The 19820-nt window shown below is 37.4% G+C and overlaps 1 protein-coding gene across 1 annotated transcript; it reads left to right on the top strand.

The window, feature by feature from the left end:
- Window positions 1-3275: 3275 nt before the first annotated feature.
- On the top strand, window positions 3276-16951 carry CCDC196 (coiled-coil domain containing 196). Its single transcript, XM_045565489.1, has 10 exons — window positions 3276-3325; window positions 3449-3601; window positions 5286-5382; window positions 6120-6170; window positions 7890-7967; window positions 8169-8250; window positions 8781-8842; window positions 9210-9351; window positions 16622-16680; window positions 16868-16951. The coding sequence occupies exons 1-10, from the start codon at window positions 3276-3278 to the stop codon at window positions 16949-16951; spliced, it is 858 nt and encodes a 285-aa protein (XP_045421445.1).
- The last annotated feature ends 2869 nt before the right edge of the window (window positions 16952-19820 follow it).

Genomic DNA, 19820 nt, shown 5'->3' with positions numbered 1-19820 from the left:
TAATGTTGAATGAGGTCATTGTGAATAGTTTGTTATAAGGCCTATTTTAAGGGACCACATGAATTTCAATGAATATTATGCAGTGACAGGAAGTACCAAATACAAAGTTTACTGCAAAAAAAATTATGAATTGCTACTATAATTTATTTAAACAGTGATGAGGTTCCACAAGTTACTTCCTAAGAAGCATGTTCACTGATCATAACCTTTGTTCTTCTACCCCCACACTCCTCAATCTCAAACCCTTTCTGGTTTCCCCTCTCTTAGCTACCCCTTTCCTCATTTTATTCCCTGCACAGCTGAAACACTATGATTAACCTTTTGATGGATACTCTAACAAGCACTCTCAGCCCCCTTGTTCCCTTGAACTTCTGCTTATTCATTCTGCCAAATCCTAGTCCATAGTCGAACAACCATCTGTTCCCTCTACTATTGCTTCTAGTTTGCCAAGTACCGCTGGAGAAAATTGTATAACTGCTGATTCATGTCATGAAAAATCTGCAGTTTCCAAACTCACCTTGACCCTTTGCACTACTTGGCAACCCTTTTACTCTTGCATGGTTGACTTCCTTTCCCGTTGCTCAGGTGCTATTCCAAATTTCAAGTCTTCACTCTTCCAAGGTTTCCTACCCCACCTCCTCAATCAACAGATAACCTAACATTCTACTTCAGGAAAAAAATAATGTTCAATTTCCCTTCCTTCCACTTCTAACGGTCATCTATATCTTCCCAATTTGTCAAGGGATAATATCATATGCCAATCCATCACCTTTCAATACTGCTTTTTGGTTTGAAGCTCTTCGCTATAAAGTCTGTCTGTATACATTATTACAAGGCAAACATTCTCCTTGGAAGTCATGTTGCAAGATAACAAACGGGCATCAGAATGTTAGGAAATAAAAGGTGCTGATTGGCTATAGAAAAGAGCACATCAGAATAGCAAGTGTTCTTCCTCTTTGAATCATTCATAAGCAAGGACAGAAAGGAAGGTGAGTTGGGATGCTGCCTGCCCATTAAATGTTTTAAAATTCTATCATAGTTCTGCCAACCAAATGTCACAACATGAAATTTAAAGAGGCTATGCTTTAGTGGTCAATGCCATTTTTGTCCTCCACTATTGTCTCTACTTTGACTACATATGTAGTCAAAGATGCTGCTAATAATAATTCATCCAGTCAGTTCCTTTTTTAAACTGTGAGGTTTTTGCTTACCATCATTCAATCCAAATTTTTCATGGAAATTCCTAGGGCAACCATTGTGAATGTTGACTTGATATGGCTGTTCTAATTTAATAAAATATTATACTAGAGGCCGGGCACGGTGGCTCACGCCTGTAATCCTAGCTCTGGGAGGCCGAGGCGGGTGGATCGCTCGAGGTCAGGAGTTCGAGACCAGCCTGAGCAAGAGTGAGACCCCGTCTCTACTAAAAATAGAAAGAAATTATCTGGCCAACTAAAAATATATATACAAAAAAATTAGCCGGACATGGTGGCTCATGCCTGTAGTCCCAGCTACTCGGGAGGCTGAGGCAGTAGGATCGCTTAAGCCCAGGAGTCTGAGGTTGCTGTGAGCTAGGCTGATGCCACGGCACTCACTCTAGCCCGGGCAACAAAGTGAGACTCTGTCTCAAAAAAAAAAAAAAAATATTATACTAGGTATCATATAAATCTTACAAGTAACATATGTATGTTTTAGAAAAACTATTTGTAGAGACTTCCTAAGAAGAAGTTTTGTTGTAAAGGATACTTAGGAGAGTTATGTATCCTATCTAACCTGTGGGACTCTGAAGAATATTTAATTTGGGGAGATCTCTCTTTCCAAAAACGAATACAAAATGATGAATACAAAATGAAGTTCAGGACCTTTGGAAAAGGTCTGTGAAAATGAAGCTTAAGCTTCACTAGCCTCATATAAGTCAGCTTTTTTGTATCTGACCACTTAACTGGGGCTTTAAGCAATCCTAAAACCCAAACCACATAAACAAAAACCCACTAAAATGTTAACACCTAACAAACATGAGCCAAGCACTTTACATAATATCACATTTCATGCATACAACAAACCTATCAGGTCAATATTACCATTCTCATTTTTACAAACATGGAAACAGAGGCTCAGAAAATTTAGTAACTTACTTACAGGCAGCTCACTGCTCACGGAGAAACTGAGGGAACTAAGGTCTGACAAACTAAATCTTGTGTTATTTCCACTACAATACTCTGCCTCTCATGCTCTCCTGTTTCCCAAAAGATAAAAGGGCTAAATTACTTTGGAGAATACCCCTAGAAAATGACTAGAAATGCTCAGTTAATACTTGAAATTGACATGACAACTCACATTTGAGAGCTTCACTGAAAATACTGCCTTAAAACTGTTTAAAAGGCATGACAAAATAAATGTGTAACTCTTGGGGTTGTCTTCTGCTCATTAAGTGACATAGATGAAGACAGAAGATCTTAGGGTCCAGAAGAAATGTGGTTCTAATAAAGAGGAAAAGAGAAGCAGAATCAACATGTTGAAATGAGCCTAGAATTACAATCTTCCAGGAAAGACTCTGGCTATGGAAGGATATACTAACAACATGGATCCTTCACAAATTAAGTTCTCTTGCTATGTGTCCAATACTCTTTCATCTAGCCATTATGGTAATACCACGTTTTAAAGACTGGAAAATAATGACAAAGGTACATATATTATGCTATTCTATTATATTCATATCCTATATTTGCCAGTTTGGGCTCTATTTTTAAAAATGTCTCTTAGAAGTATCCCATCCTCCTCCTAAGGTCCCCAGAAGGTAAGGAGATAGATGCTGTATCTTTATCTTTTCTTCACTCACAGAATCCAGCACTGTGCTCTACAGACAGTAGGCCTTCCACAGAAGTGTATTGCCATAGAAGATAGCATTGAGTTATTTTTGACAGGCCACCATGTTCTAACACAATAGGAATTCCATAATGATAGATATACTGTGATTCTACCCTATTCATTGAAAGACTTCAGAATAAAACTTTTGGCATTTGGCTAGAACTGACCAGATGTAGTTAGTATTTTTAGTCAACAAGCTGCCATTGATGTTGGAGTTACTTAAAACACTTGTTGATAATTTTGTGGTCTTAGGGCCATTGTGACCTCAAGCTGTAGCTAAAATCAGTCCAATGCAACAGGAGTTTCAAGAACAGCAGCACAAAAATGATGACTTAACTGGATGGGAAAAGAAAATATATATTTTGAAGAAAGCCTCTTCATTCTTAGAGTAGATGTTTCCCTTCAAGATGACGAGTGGTGCAAACCCTTCAGGATCTCACTTGCCCTCAAAAATAAGGTGAGTCTTTGATGGAAGATGCTAAGTGGTAATTATCTAGGAGGGAGCAGAGGCTCTCTGTGTCTGTCTGTCTCTCTCTACTAACTCAGGCTAAGGCAGATAATATGGTCTCTCTTCCTACAGAAGCTCTAAAATAGATGACAACTACTTGAAGGAATTGAATGAGGACTTAAAGTTAAGGAGGCAGGAACTTCTAGAAATGCTAAAACCTCTAGAAGATAAGAACAACATCTTATTCCAGAAGTTAATGTCTAACTTGGAGGAAAAACAAAGAAGGTAAGGGCTTGTTACTCAGAATTCTTAGAGGTAGAAAGGCTGGAGAACTTAATCTCCACAGGACTAGCAATAATTACTTACAATGTTTTTTTTAATTACTAAAAGGTTTGAACATTCAGCTATAGTAGGTAAACAATTTGTAACCACAAAGTCAGAGTGACAATGAATCCTTTATTTTCTTTTGGTAAAATGACTCATCCCTCATCCCATGGGGCTATAGTTATTACTCTTCCTCCCTAGGGTGCCCACCAAAAAACAGTTAAGAGCTGTTAATAGCTTCTGTCTATCATGGTCACACTGCTAGCTTCCTTATCATGTTTGTGGAATCATTTTAGAATAAATGACTCTACTGTTTTTTGTTTTTTTTTTTTTTTTTTTTTTTTTTGAGACAGAGTCTCACTCTGTTGCCCAGGCTAGAGTGCCGTGGCATCAGCCTAGCTCACAGCAACCTCAAACTCCTGGGCTCGAGCAATCCTCCTGCCTCAGCCTCCCGAGTAGCTGGGACTACAGGCATGCGCCACCATGCCCAGCTCATTTTTTCTATTTACATATATGTTTTTAGCTGTCCGTATAATTTCTTTTCTATTTTTAGTAGAGACGGGGTCTCGCTCTTGCTCAGGCTGGTCTCGAACTCCTGAGCTCAAACAATCCACCCGCCTCGGCCTTCCAGAGTGCTAGGATTACAGGCGTGAACCACGGCGCCTGGCCGACTCTACTCTTTCTACGCCAAGTAGTGGAATGGCAGTCTTTTCTGAGCCTAGGAGCTCTCTGAATTGGGGTATCACCTCTCTAAATCTACTACGTAGCTGAGGTCTTAACTCTTTACTAGAATACTCACTCTTCTTGGGGCCCACCAACTCTCTGTTTCCTTTCTAGTCTCAGAAAATCTCACTTCAATGAGTCTACCTTTATTCTATACCCTTATCATAATCACCTCAAGGAACTCAGACTTTTGGAGACCAAAAGTCAGGCAGAAAGTTGTGGTCAAGCACCAGTTGCTTATAACTCAGCAACACAGACTTCTTTCAGAGCAAGACAACACAAAGGTCTGGCTCTCTACTTAGAGCTGAGAGAAACAAGTACAATGAACACAAATTAATTAACGCCTTTAAGGAATATCCTCTCTCACAATGAATGATTTGGTATTGACTCGGATTCTGTTAGAACTTCTTAATGGCCTGCATTTTCTGGGAGCTACCATGAGAATATATGTGGTTTCCCTAATAAACTCAAATATCTTTATCTAGAGAAGCAAGGGGGTAGGAGAAGGTGGACAGAGATGGGGTAGTAAATAACTCTGGGATTTATCCTACAAGATAGCAGGTTCCTCAATCTCCTCCTTTACTGGGGCAGAACTACCCTTCTCCCAAAATTCATATACCAAAACATTCTTCTGAGGGAGGTGGAAAGGACTCTCACTGGCTGTTGGAGACCTAAGTTTTGAGCATTAAGGAGCACATAATTCATTATAGAGCATATAGATAAGGCAAATGTCAATCAGGAATGGAATCATCCTAGTTATAGAGACCTTCTATGTCCAGAAGGACTTCCATAACTCCTCAGATTTTTAGTCCCTGTCTAACTTCCACGGTAGAGTACTTTCTGACTGGTTGCAGAATATCAATATTATCCTTTAGAAGGCAGGTGTGTTTTGTGATATGTTTTATGTCTCTCTTCCTTCTAGCCTACAGATCATGAGGCAGATCATGGCGGGGAAGGGGTGTGATGAATCCTCAGTCATGAAGCTCATTAAGGAAGCAGAGGAGATGAAACAGAACCTGGTAAGAGGTTGGTGGCTACTCCAGGAACAGCCTCCTAAAGAGGGCTCAATTCCATCTCATTGTCAGATGTGTAAGGAAAGACAGAGTACTCATTTCCAGCATTGGTGCTCCAACACTTATATCTCCTTGACGTATACAGTCCAAGCTGATCCAAAGGGAGTCAGATGAAATATTGGGAAAAACAGGCACTAACTAGCAAAAATTACATTTCTTAGACTTTTTAAAAACTTTTCATCTAGGGATTAATGAATACAAGCATATTAACCATTCACATTTCAGAAAGAATAGAAAATACCTATCAAAGTAAGAGAAAAGAGTTTGCTCTGAGAGATTCTTTTCTTTTTACTTCAAGATATTATGGGAGTTCTTACAAGATTTTTTAAAAACCAACAATGTAAAGGATCTTAAAAATTAGAATTATTGGTTTAAGCCCCAGAGTAATTGCCATATAATGAGAACATATTAACTGTTAGGAACTCATTTCTACTGATACCATATCATAATCATTATAAAGTTATTAGTTGAAATAATAACTTGTTATTTGTGTTTTACCATAATCATCATCAAACTCATCTTTCATGTTCCCGGATTTGAGATTAGGCACATTCATTGTTTTCATCTGTGGTTTACTATGTCCCTATACACATTTTCCACCATTACTTAGTAACTTCTTCCAACCTCACTTCAATGGCACGACAAACACATGTTTTTGTTTGTTTCTTTGTCTCCTCCAACAGGAAAGGAAAAATAGGATGCTTCGGAAGGAAATGGAGATGCTATGGAACAAGGTATGCCTCTAAGGATCTCTTGAAAGTTTTGTCCTACAGTTCATAATACAAAGAACCTCCACTTTTCTCTGGCCTCCATTCTCAGTTTTTCATGTCTCTGCTTCTACTCATGCCTCATTCCAATCCATTCTTTGCACAGCGGCCATAGTGATATTTTTAAAACAATCAAACCATGTCACTCTTCTTACGAAAAACCTTTACAGCCGCTCCTTATTGTGGCATAATCTGGCTCTCACCTACTCTCCATCCAGTCTTCTCTCATAGATACCTTCCTTTGGCTTTCTATGCAGCCACCACACTGGCCTCCTTTTGATTTCTCAAACATGCCAAGACTTTTCTGTCTCAAGGACTTTGCTCTTGCCTTATCCCCTGCCTGTAATGCAATTTTTTCATAGTTGGCTCATTCTCATCCTTCAGGTCTCAGCTTCAATGTCACCCTCTCAGAGAGGCCCTCCTTGTTTGCTTGATCTAAAATAAAACAGGGCACCCTCTGCCTACTTTCTATTATACAACTCTATTAATATCCTCCATAGCTCTTTTCATAATATAAATGCATTATTATTTTTACTGTATTTTTTTTTACTTTTGTCTTGTCTCCCTGCCTCCAGTACAAGCTCCTCCAGTATCTTGATTGCTTTGAGTAGCTCCCAGCACAATTCTTGGCACATAGTAGAAAATCAATAAATTTAAGCTGAACGAATGAATACAAAATATCCAATTCTAATGTCTCTATGATTTTACAACACTCACTACATTGTTTAAGATAACAATATTAGGGCCTTTTACTGGGAAACTGGGGCTCAGGGGTCATGGGAAATTCCTTTGTGGTCTAATCCCTTGGGATCCAAGTGCTCTTTTGTTTTTAAATATATAAATAGATTATGCAACTAGAAGAACAGATTTTGTCTTGTGATCTAAACAGGTGTGTGGTGTGATCTCTGACTGCTTTTTGTCATCTCACCTTTCCACAAATAATCAGAATACCTTTAGAATACAAGCATCTTGCATTGAGATCTGCTCTGGGTTCTCAGTGGCAGCTACAAATCAATTCTGTGAGGTGTCAGAAGTTTTAGTTTCGGGGTTCTTCAGTCCTTGTTACAGGAAACATGCCAGCACAATTCCTCTATCAAAATCCAGCTTCTCCAGAGCTCCTAAAAGACTTTTTATTATAAAATGAGGGATGTCCATAAGTGTAGCTTGTGATCAACTTTCCTTACCCATATTTCAGGGAAAAATGAAGAAGAATAGCATGTCTTGTGGTCAAGAACACAGGCTTCAAAGTCAGAAAGAAAGATCTGGTTCAAATTCTAGCTCTGTACTTTCCTAGCTATGTGACCTCCCAAAATGACTTACCCTCTTCAAGTTTCAGTTTTCTCATCTGTAAGATGGAAATAAAAATAGTCCTAAAAGAGCTGTGAGGATTAAATGTGAATGTTTGTAATGTAGTAGAGTAGTGAAAGTAGAGTAATGCAGTAAGTAGCTTAGTGACTGGCATATAATAAAGGTTCAGTTAATAGTTTTTATTATAAAGTACACTCAAGGGAATGAATGAAAGGAAGGGCTCATTACATTCCGAACCCCCTTAGGTAGTACATTTTTCATGTCAGGCCCTGAGAAGTTGCTGACTGGCAGGAACCAAAAGCTTTAACTCATATTGGTCTTCCACTTCCCTCATTACTTTCCACTAATTTAAAGCTTTGCCAAAATGTGTCTCCACAGACGTTCGAGTCAGAAGAATTCAGTGATCAACCAAAAACACCACAGATAAAAAATAAGGCAGAATTGCAGGACAGAAAGGCAAGTGGACTGCATACACTCAGAATTTCAAGATTGTTGATGCCACATAGCTGGAGATAGCTTGTTGACAATCAGGGCTAATTTGGGTAGGCAGATACATAGGATCTGGGGTTTTAGGGTACATTAGATTTATGGTCTGCTGAGACATTGCACTTCTGTCCTGTGACCTCCTATTCCTTTAGCTTTCTTCTTTCATCCCAGGCTCCCAAATCCCCCTCATCACCTAGGAAGACCAAGAGTGAAGTGGAGACATCACTTGCAGAGAAAGTGAAGGAGATGAGGAAGGAAGGTAGTACAACCATTCTAAACAGTAGTGGCTTATAGCGATGATAAATTAGAAATCTTTAATGTTGTCACAATCTACCTAAGTTATGGTATGCTCCTGAAACTATGAAAGTTGTTATAGGAGATCTGGTTCCCTTGGGATATTATATTTGAGTAGAGTGACATCCAAATTTCTGGGAAGTCATGTTAGTACAAAGTGAGAGAAAGCTATACCAATAATGACAACTCTGCAATAGCTATGTGATGTCAGAACAATTGTTAATTTGTCTTTGAAAATTTATTTAGAGATATTATGCTTGTATCTCAACTTCCTATAACCAACTCTTTCACAGAAAATAACCCTACTCATTTAGATTTTAGCTTTTAGAGCATGGATTGTACACGTGAGGCCAATTAGGATTGTGCCGTTGAAACCAATTTAATAATGAATCTATAACACCATAATTTTTCTATAAGGTTTTTGGCAGCATACTGAGAAAACATATCTGATTTCAATTTACTTTGTCACCCAGTGCTCTTTCTTCCACCAGGAAAAGCAACCGAGGAAAATGGAATGGGTCAAGTATCAGGAACAAACCAATATCCTTCAGGTACTAAGATCTTCCAAGGCTGGCCATGAGATGCAGTTTCATTCATACAATATAAAGGCTTTTAGTGCCATACTGTTAAGTCCAGTCCCCTCATCCTGGATTACCAATTTCCCTGCTAAAGAAATTTATCTTGTGGAAATGGCTAAAGGGACATATCTCTGGCTTTACCTTGAGTAACCTGGAACATACGTTCTTGATTTTGTTCTATTTGAAATGGGGGGAAAAAATCACAAATACTTTCTGCCCATTTTTAAAGACTGAGTATGATGGGGTTATTTTTTAACTTCTGGGTAAAGTTGATTTAGGTAACAATAGTTTTAGAGAAGCCAATACTGTATGTGCAGTTTTGAAAAATGTCCTCTTTCAGAACGACTTTAATGGCAAAGTGATTGAGCTGAGAATTGAAGCTTTCAAGAACTACCAGAAGGCTAATGACCTGAAATTATCACTGTACTTACAGCAGAATTTTGAGCCAAAGCAAGCATTTTTAAATCTTTCTGAGTCTCAAGGTAGGTAGAAAATTCTAGGTACACAGTCTGAGGTTTTGTTTGTTTTACATTAGAGATGCAAGGGAGCAACCCAAAGCCTGGCATATAATAAGTTAAGTTTTACTGGTATGATAATAAATTTTTTCACTATCATCATTATTATTATTACTCAGAAGCTCTTGTACCAAGGTAAAGATTCTCTCTGGAGGAAATTAAGATTTCCTTTGTAAAGATAAAGCAATATATTATGTACTTAGCATACACAGTTGATGCATAGTTGGCATTCAATAAAGTATTAGTTTCTTTCCCACCTCCTTCCCTTTCCTAGAAATTAGAATTGTTTGAGCTCATGCATTTTGTTAGAATAGACTTTGCTATTTCAGAGCAGAAGGCCAAAGAGATAGATATCTGACAATGGTTGTGAATTTTACCAACCCAGTTGTTCCTCTGAGAGTTTCAGTGATTTCCCTCAAAGAATTTATGGAATGAATAGCAGAAATCACATAGTCTATAAAAAAATAGAATAAAGGAATGAATCTAGGGGGCAGGGCAAAATTTTTAAAATTTTCAACTATCTATGAATCTGAATTCTGTATTTTTAAAAATGGACATTCAAGAAGAAATCATAGCCAAGGAAAGACAACATTCTATCTAATGTCTCTAATCTCTTCTTGGGTCTTATTCCATAAAAGGCTTGAACAGCTTATAAAAATCACACACAACACATAGGGTTAAACAGATGAGTAAATCAAAGGAAAGGGAAAATAAGTTGAAGCCAGGTAAATACATGAGAATGAATAATGAAGTACTATATAGTTGGTAGAGGTAGGCTAAAAATTTGGTTCTGAATTTCCTAGCAAAAAGAAACATGGATTAGCAGTGTTCATGAAGTAATGGTGAACCAATTGCTCAGGAGAACAGTTTTTCCTGGTACTGACACCTTAGATAAATTTCTCCTCCATGTCTATACAGTGGGGACAGGATGCTGTATGTGTGACAATGTCAATGTCCTCAACAATATTTCTAAAATGAATTCAGAATCTAAATTTCCTAGGCTGTTTCTCATTTATTCTTTGGTGCAATCAGATAACAACTTATAAATTTGAAATTTAAAAAAAAAAGTGATGGATCACCTCAAGATGATTTGGTCCAGGTACATAGCACTCTGCTGGTCTAGCTTGATCCCTAGGTAAATCTTAGAAAATCTAGAAGACTAGACGGACTACCTATCCTTCAAGTAGTGTTGTTCTACACATATTTTTCTTTCAACTGATATTTTCATAAGAACTGGACAGCAGAGTGCTGAAAAGAAAGAACTTGGAATCCAACCAGAAGCAGTATAAAATCATTAAGATACAATTTAAAAAGACAGAAGAGAGGAGGGTTATGAGGAGGAAAGATAGATGCCTTTTTTACTTCATTCAAAATTAGCTGAAGGTCATCTCAAGAGAACTATAGGGTAAGAAGACAAATTCTTTTAGCTCCAGATTAAAATCAAGCCTAAATTAGTAAATAGTGGAGGGTTCCATTCAACTTGATTGCCTCAGAAGGTTTCTTTTTCTTTGCTTGCAGAACATTGAATCAATTTTGAACTGGAACAGCCACAGATCAACACCTTTTCTCTTCTCTTATGTTCCTGGAGAATTAAGTGATAGGGTACTATACTATTCAGTTATCACAAATTAATGTAGCCACAGGCATGAGCAACCCATTAGTCCTGTGTTTTATTGATTCTACATTCATCAAGTACTGATTATAGGCCGGTTTCATTTTCTAACACACATACACAAAATCTGGGTTTGTTTGTATGACAGTGGATTTGAAATCTAACAGAGTCCTAGATTTTGGTTATGTTGACCTATTTATAACCTCTAGTGTTTGATTATTGAAAAGAAAACAAAAGATATGTTAGTTCTCTTCATGGAAGAATTTTAAAAGTAATTATGTGAAGAGATTATTGCTAACAGTAATAATCTCTTGCTGCTAGGGAGGTAGTTCGGTGGTGCTCAGTGTTTTCCAACTTTATGTATCAACTGGACTACTGTTTATTCAATATTTGCTATTTAGATTGGCTTTCTTAATTTCTTAAATGCATTCCTTGAAAATAAAACTTATGTTACTATATAAATAAAAAATCAGTATAGTTCTCCATAATAGAAGGTAAACTGAATAAGTATACAACAATCATTAGAGTGAATAGACAACCTACAGAATGGGTGAAAATATCTGTATGTTATATATCTGATAAAGGGCTGGTAAGTAGAATCTATAAAGAACTCAAGCAAATCAGCAAGGAAAAAAATCAAACAATCCCATTAAAAAGTGGGCAAAAGACATGAACAGAAACTTTTCAAAAGAAGACAGATTAATGGCCAATAAACACATGAAAAAAGGCCCAGCATCTCTAATCATCAGGGAAATGTAAATCAAAACCACAATGAGATATCACTTAACTCCAGTGAGAATGGCTTTTATCAAAAAGTCCCAAAACAACAAATGCTGGCATGGATGCAGAGAGATAGGAACACTTAGACACTGGTGGTGGGTGGGACTACAAACTAGTGTAACCTCTATGGAAAGTAGTATGGAGATACCGCAAAGAACTAAAAGTAGAATGTACCATTTGATACAGCAATCCCACTACTGGGATTATATAGACATTCTATAAAAAAGACACCTGCACTTGAATGTTTATAGCAGCACAATTCACAACTGCAAAGATGTGGAAACAACCAAAGTGCCTATCAATACATGAGTAGATTAATAAAATGTGGTATATGTATATCATGCAGTACTACTCAGCCATAAAAAAAATGATGAACTAATAAATACCTTTTGTATTAACCTGGATGGAACTGGAGAACATCCTTCTAAGTGAACTATCACAGGAATGGAAAAATAAACACCACATGTACTCACCATTAAATTGGAACTAATTGATCAACACTTATGTGCACATATGGAAATAACGTTCATTGGAAATCAAGCAGGTGAGACGGGGAGCAGGGGATGGGTACTTTCACAGTTAACAGGTATAATGCATACTATGTGGGGGATGGGCACACATAACTTTGATTCAAACAGTACAAAAACAATTTACGTAACCAAAACATTTATACCCCTGTAATATTCTGAAATTAAAAAAAAAGAAAAAATTAAGTATTCGGGGGAAAAAAAGAAAATTGGGATAATACTAGTACCAATAATTATGAGAGTTAAATGATTCAATATAAAAAAATAAATATACAAAAAACCAAAATTTTAATGTTCTAGCAAGATGCTGAAGTCTGAGTCCTGTTTTATCTTTGTTAGGAAGTGAGATTAGCAAGACAGAGAATTTTAAAGAAAATTAGCACCAAAGTGAAACTTTCTCCTTGATGCCATCAAGTTTGAAATAATTGAAAAGGGAATAATTTCCTTACTGTAGCTTATAGTATTTAATTCTGTGTTCCAATACATCCTAAATTCATCTGAGTTTCTACCTAAAATCATGTCATCATCAAGTATCGGAAAATTGTAATTGAATGGAAAAGGGTTTGGATTTAGACTCAGATACATGAGTTGCAGGCCTTACTCTGAGGCTCCCAGTTATATTACCTGGGAAAGTCATTTAATTTCAGTTTTTTTCTTTATCTAAAACAACCACAATATATTATAGAACATGTTGAAAACACCACTTTATGTAACCCTCAAGATGACTGGAATAGGTATTATAAAACAAGAAACAAGCTCAGAAAAGCTAGTCTTCTGGTCCCATATTCAAAGCTTATTTCCTAGACTATTCTACAAAGTGGCAGTGTTAAAGTATGTGATTTTTCATGCCTCTTCTAGCTCTAAGAGCTATGATTTGAATCCACATTTATCACCTGCTTAAGGTATATAATGAAGAATCATACTCCCTAAAGTTAACTTGTTCAGGAGATTTGTAATTCTGCATTTAGCCCAATAGGTGGCACCAACCACATCCAGGCTTTAAAGTCCACAAATACTGGTAATTCAGGAAAGGTGAAATGCTGTTGGAAGACAAAGGCCTTTTACTACCCTTAGGACACAATGTGCCACATTTCTATATTAAAGTAAAAAAAAAGAAATAAAAAACCTATTTATGTTGTGTGATATGCCCTGTGGCACCAAGGTGTATTATTGGTAGTCTTGATTAGACCATATTAAACTCAGTGTTCTGCTGCACAAACCTTACCTATTATTCTACTCCCTGAACTACATTCCCTCCATTTCCCAGAATGGTCATTGCCCACTTCCTCCACAATCCTAGACTAATATTGTTTCTTTCTACCACAGATAAATCAGGCAGTTGGGGCACTGAAATAAACAATGAGTTGGGCAATTATACAAGGTGGTGCTTATTGAGTACTTAATAGTGTTCCCAGATAGTGTTCCTTTTCCTCTAGTTTCAAAAGAATTGAATTTCACAAACCTGTCTTAGAGAAATGATGCAATGTAATTTTGGACACACCTCCCAGTATATCAGGGTACGGGTCCTTCTGTTCTAGGCATTTTCCAGTAGAGGAAGGGTTTACTCCACTGCTCTTGGCCAAGAATCCCTCCTCCCACTGTACTGTGTGCTGGTTGGCTGAGTTGCAGTGGGTGTGATCTATTTGGCTGGCAAAATGCAATCCTGTGTTAATATTACTCACTTTGTTATACTTCAATCAATTCCCTACTTGCAAATTCCCTTGAGGCCCATGATGTAGCCTTACCATTGTCAGTCTCATCTCTTTAGCATACTGCATCACCTAGTCTGATGTTTACACCTAGGGTGAAGTCTTTCCTTTTGCTCCTTCCAGAGACAGGTGACATTTGAAGGAATTTAATTCCTCACCAGTGTAAAATTATAATTTGACTAAGGGTGTACAGCAGCCCCTCCTAAGCTTTTGTAGAGTCCAGAAAGCAGTTTGTGGACTTTTGCAGTCACCTGTCTTAGAGCACATAGGCAGTAAGCGATCTCTGAATTCAGCCGAATTTCCCATTACACCTGCTAGTGTTTCAAGAAGGTTTATCTTCTTGAAACAATAATATAACTTGTGATAAGACATTTGATTCTGACAGCCTTGCTTTTCTCTCCTCCCCCTCCCCAACTCTTAGCATTTACTTGAGCTCTTTTGAGAAGAACCTGAAGGTTGTATGTGAATGATATGCTACACTTATAAATTCAGATGAAAGCTCAGTGAGGTGGGAAATGAATACTCTTGAGACTTTATTTACTCTGTAACTTCCTCTGTTCTGATAGCAAGTCATTCCTTCTGGCTTTAACCTTTACTTCACTGTAGTATTGCTTTTCCTGAAATACACTTCAGCAGGTGCTGCTGAAAGGAAAATAGTAGTGTTAAGCTAAAATGCTTAGAAGGGCAAGGGTGGAAAACCACAGGTATCTCAAATCTGAGTCCTTAATAAGGACTGTATTGCTTTCAAGTACAGGTTTTTTAAAGCTTTGAGGCAAACAGAACCTTTTGAATTTCAAAGTTAGGTTTATGGCATTAGTAGCTTATAAAGTTAATTTCTAAACTAAGTCATTCTTTCACTTCCCACAAAACCCCACAGAAGCTCAGGGAAAGAATAAAATTCTTTTTTTCCCCTGATTATAAATTTTGAAGGTTGGGAAAAAAGTAAACTGTATCTTTATTGATATTAGAATTATTTTTGTCAACTCAAATAAATGACTAAGGTAAAAGTATCAATCAATGGAGATTCATTAAGCCAAGATTTTAAAGAAATCCAAGAAAGCCAAGAAAAACAAGAACTACAGACAAGCTGTGGCTGTTTTTTCTGAAGGGGAGGTTGGAAGCTTCGGCATTTTAAAGCCAAAGGAAAAAGATGGGGGCGAGGGCTGATGAGGTAATGGCTACATTCTTGTGAAGCTCAAGAAATCTACATTTTGGCCTGGTGTAGTGGCTCACACCTGTAATCCTAGCACTCTAGGAGGCTGAGGAGGGAGGATTGCTCAAGGCCAGGAGTTCGAGACCAGCCTGAGCAAGAGCGAGACCCCCCCCCCCTCACCCCCATCTCTACTAAAAATAGAGAGAAATTAGCTGAACAACTAAAAATATATAGAAAAAATTAGCCAGGCATGGTGGCACATGCCTGTAATCCCAGCTACTTGGGAGGCTGAGGCAGAAGGATTGCTTGAGTCCAGGAGTTTGAGGTTGTTGTGAGATAGGCTGATACCATGGCACTCTACCCTGGGCAACAGAGTGAGACTGTGTCTCAAAAAAAAAAAAAAAGAAATCTACATTTTACATAAAATAAGAGAGTAAAGGAAGCATCAATTATGTAGATGTCCCTGGGTAGGTGAAAGAATGCCTGATTCTGTCTCCAGTTCTATTAGTGTGGAATCAGAACTTTAGTTTGAGGTGCTAGACATAGGTATAACTTGCATGTCTTTGCTTATGGGAGGTTAGCAAGAAATTTCCTTAATGAATGATCTGTGGGGCGAGATCTTCACAGGTGGATGAGGTTGTGATTTTCTTTTTACATTTTAATCGGTAACAATAGATTCCATAACTTGTTGGCATCACACACTCAGGAGTACAGCAGGATGTCTAGGACAGGGTTGTCACATTTAGCAAATAAAAAGAGGATACCTTTTTTATTTGTGTTCATTTGAATTTAAGATAAATAATGTTTACTGTATGTGTGTCCCAAATATTACATGAGACATACTAAAAATTATTTGGTGTTTATTGAAATTCAAATTTAAATGAGAATCCTATGTTTTAGTCTGGCAACTCTAATTTAGGATAGACTCACTATAGGTCCTATTTAGCCCCCTACAATTCTCCCTTTCCCCTTTTTACTGCCTCCCTTCCCCCCTAAGCCTGGGTCTGCCATTCTATCTTCTCTTTATCTTTCCCCACCTCCACCCTTAACTTTTGTTTGTTCTCCACTATTTACAATTGACCATTTTTGTGAAATATATAGCTAGGTTACCTGAGGGTGTATATATATATGCACATAATTTATTATTCCCTTTCTTCATTTCTTTGCATGTAATTCTCAAAGGATTTTTTTTTTCCGCCTGTGGGACATGAGCTCTCAACAGAAAAAAGATCCACCACTCTAACTTTAAAAATATTGTTTGATGAAGTTATTTTCTAAAACAACAATCAGAAAATTCACATCAATGCTAATACCAGAGTCAGTCCTACAGTGATACAATTATATGATACTGTGATAAATGTCAGCAGTCTTGCAACTTAAAACTAGGTTTTTTTGTTTGTTTTTTTTTTTTTTCCTTCTAAAAAGAAGCTCTCATTTTCCTAATGTTTCCCATTAGGTACCATGGGCACCATAACTAAGGGCAGAACAACTACCAGCAAGAATGAACCCCATGTGGTGAGAACTATTATACTTTCTTTTAAAAAATCATCTTAAGGGCTTGAATAGATAGTGGGTATAGATTTTCGGGATGCATGTGTTAACATATATTCATTCTAATTTAATATTTTTAGGGGATTTGTAAAGTGAATCCCATGGCACTCAATGTTTTAACTGTCTTTTTCCCATTTTTTTCCTGTCTTAGAGAATTCTGGGTTCAAAGATCTACACAGAACAACAAAGAACTAAAGGAAGTTTGATGATGCAGGAGGGAGGCGCTTTTTTCTGAGGTCACTGCCAGATGAAGCACTAAAGGATTAGAAGGCTTTCACTCCATTTGCTTTGGACAGATTTAAAGACTAGGCACATTTGCATTAATTAAAATCTCTTAAACCTTTGTTTTAGTGCTGTTTTTCCTTTCTCCCCCAACCAATCTGGGTAGAAATGTTAGATGCTTGGCCTTAAGCATGTCAGGAATTTAGTCATTTAGGGATTGTAAATAGCCTCTGATTATTTTGATAGCTTTTGGATTTGAAATGACTACATTTCAAAACCACATTGTACAATATGTTGTTAATAACTCCATAAAATGGAGCTCCTCTCCACCTCTAAAGTATTATATTTAATTCTGGGCAGATCCAACACTGGCAAATGAGCAAAAGTAGGTACAAAATAAGAAAAATTAAATGCCATAAACTCCTCTCACCAACCACACCCAACTGCCCTGTTGATTCCACCTCCTTGTTATCTACTCCTTGAATATCATCTACCTTCCCAGTACAACTGTTTTTGTTCAGGCCCTCCTTCCTGCCTGGATTACCATAGCCTCTTAATTGGTTTCCCTACTTCCACTCCCTCTAATTCATCTTCCAGACTACCACTGAAGCTATCTTTTCTAAAAGAGAAATGAGATCATGTCACTCCCCTACTGGTTTCTTACCAACTTTAGAATAAAGTCCAAACTCCTTCACAGATCATAAATGATCTGCTTCCTGCCTACCTTCCCAGTCTCATCTTTCATTATGTCCCTCTTCTCTCATATATCCTACAACAAGCTTAACAGAACTATTTACAGTTCCCCTGATGTGCCATGAGTCCTATTATCTCCATGCACAAAGCCGAAAGATTCTTCCTCCTTGTCTGCTTGACCATTGCCTATTTGTCTTAAGGAATGAGTTTGGTGCCCTTCTATCCCAGTGATTCTCAATCCTAGCGGTGTATAGTAGAATCCCCTTGGGAACTTTGAAAAATAGCATTTCACTGGGTCCCTCCTCAGATCATTTAAATCATAATCTCTGAGGGATAGGGTGAAAGCATCTGTATTTTTAAAAAGCTCTCTGGAAAACTCTAAGGTACAACCAGGTTTGAGAACCACTGCTCTAGGGTTTCTTATTTCTATCATAGGATATAATGAACTATATTGCAATTATTGGTTTATTAGGCTATCACCCTCACCTGATGGTGAGCTCGTTGAGGAGCTTGTTTATCTTATGTCTTGTTTATCTTTTCATTTTGACCACCTGACACAGTGCCTGGTATTTAATAGAGGCCCAGTAAATGATACTGTAAAGTCCACAGGAAGTTAATTTCCAAGTCCCAGGTCTCTTGATGTCCTGCCTTATATAAGTTACCACTGGATTATACTGTAGTTCCTTTGATCTTCAGATATTTTCTTTTACTCTGATTAAATTGTCATTAATTCCCTACCTACCTTATTTCATTCATTAGTTAACAACAAAAAAAGGGAAGGACATCCAAAAAAAAGGAGGGCCTGGTTACACATTAAAATTTCCCAGAATTTTCCACATGGGAAAGTTGATTTGTCACAAAATGCTTCACAATCTGTAGGAATTCCTTATGCTGTCTGGTAATGAGAAAAGCCAACTAATTCAAAATCTTCTTTCTCCCTAGGTCAATTTAAATCTTTAAAGGTGTGTTTTAAAGGTGAATTTTTATAAATGTACTTTTGGACTGGAAAAAGTTTACAAGAAATCACAGAATTTTGGCATTAGAAGGAACTGTAAGTAAATAAAAAGTTCCTTCACTTTACACAAGAGGAAACTGGAGTTCAGATACATTGAAAGGATATCAAAAATCTCATAGTTAATCGAGGCCATAGTTAATCTCAGAGCTGGTTGCCAGAGGCTAGGTATTAATACTGCCAGTTCATATTCCAATCTAACTCCTATCTTTCTTCTCCTAACCACAAAAATGACAGGTTCTAAAGCTCTGATATGATCAGTTTAATGTTCTACCTACCAAGTTAGCTGAGTGTGTAACTTACATTCTGTTTTAAGAAAGCGACCTCTGTACTTTAATCCCTGAGAGACTTTGGCAGTCCTGAGAGATTTTCCAAATCGATTGGATTAGACAGAGCAATGAGAACAAAAGACAGGAATATAAAATCTAACTGTACCACTGACTACCTTGAGCTAGTCATTTAACCTCAGGGCCTTAGATTCCCAATTTTAAAATTGGATTAAAAGAGCATCATTTGCAAGTTTTAAAATTGTTATTTTTTACCACTACAATGGGTTTTGATTAGTGTATGATCTGTCCCTTTTTTTTTTTTTGGTTAACTAATGCATGAAATAAACTAGTTTACTTGCTAGCTGAGGTTTGTAACTTCTTAAAAAATGAACCATTTGCCATCCCCAAAGTATTGAAATTGTAGTAAGTTCTTTATCAGTCAGGCTTATCATCTTTTATTCAAATTCTCCAAACCTTTCTATTTCTTCAAAACACAAAACTGAAATATTGTGGCCTTTTCTCCTACCTTGTTTTTTTTTTTTTGTTTTTTGTTTTTTGAGACAGATCTCACTCTGTTGCCCAGGCTAGAGTGCCATGGCATCAGCCTAGCTCACAGCAACCTCAAACTCCTGGGCTCAAGCAATCCTTCTGCCTCAGCCTCCCAAGTAGCTGGGACTACAGGCATGCGCCACCATGCCCGGCTAATTTTTTCTGTATATATTTTTAGTTGTCCATATAATTTCTTTCTAATTTAGTAGAGACGGGGTCTCGCTCTTGCTCACGCAGGTCTTGAACTCCTGAGCTCAAATGATCCACCCGCCTCGGCCTCCCAGAGTGCTAGGATTACAGGCGTGAGCCACCCGCCCAGCCTTATCCTACCTTGTTTTTAATACTTTACATTGGATTCT

The sequence above is a fragment of the Lemur catta genome, chromosome 1 (assembly GCF_020740605.2).
Source record: "Lemur catta isolate mLemCat1 chromosome 1, mLemCat1.pri, whole genome shotgun sequence".
NCBI lineage: Eukaryota > Metazoa > Chordata > Mammalia > Primates > Lemuridae > Lemur > Lemur catta.
The sequence above is the reverse complement of the archived record's forward strand: the minus strand, read 5'-3'. Positions and strand labels throughout refer to the sequence as shown.

Coding starts and splice junctions, on each gene's coding strand:
- CCDC196 (XM_045565489.1), top strand. CDS start 3,276: ATGACGAGTGGTGCAAACCCTTCAGGATCTCACTTGCCCTCAAAAATA. Junction 7,968..8,168: donor CAGAATTGCAGGACAGAAAG/GCAAGTGGACTG, acceptor CTTTCATCCCAG/GCTCCCAAATCCCCCTCATC. Junction 9,352..16,621: donor AAATCTTTCTGAGTCTCAAG/GTAGGTAGAAAA, acceptor GTTTCCCATTAG/GTACCATGGGCACCATAACT.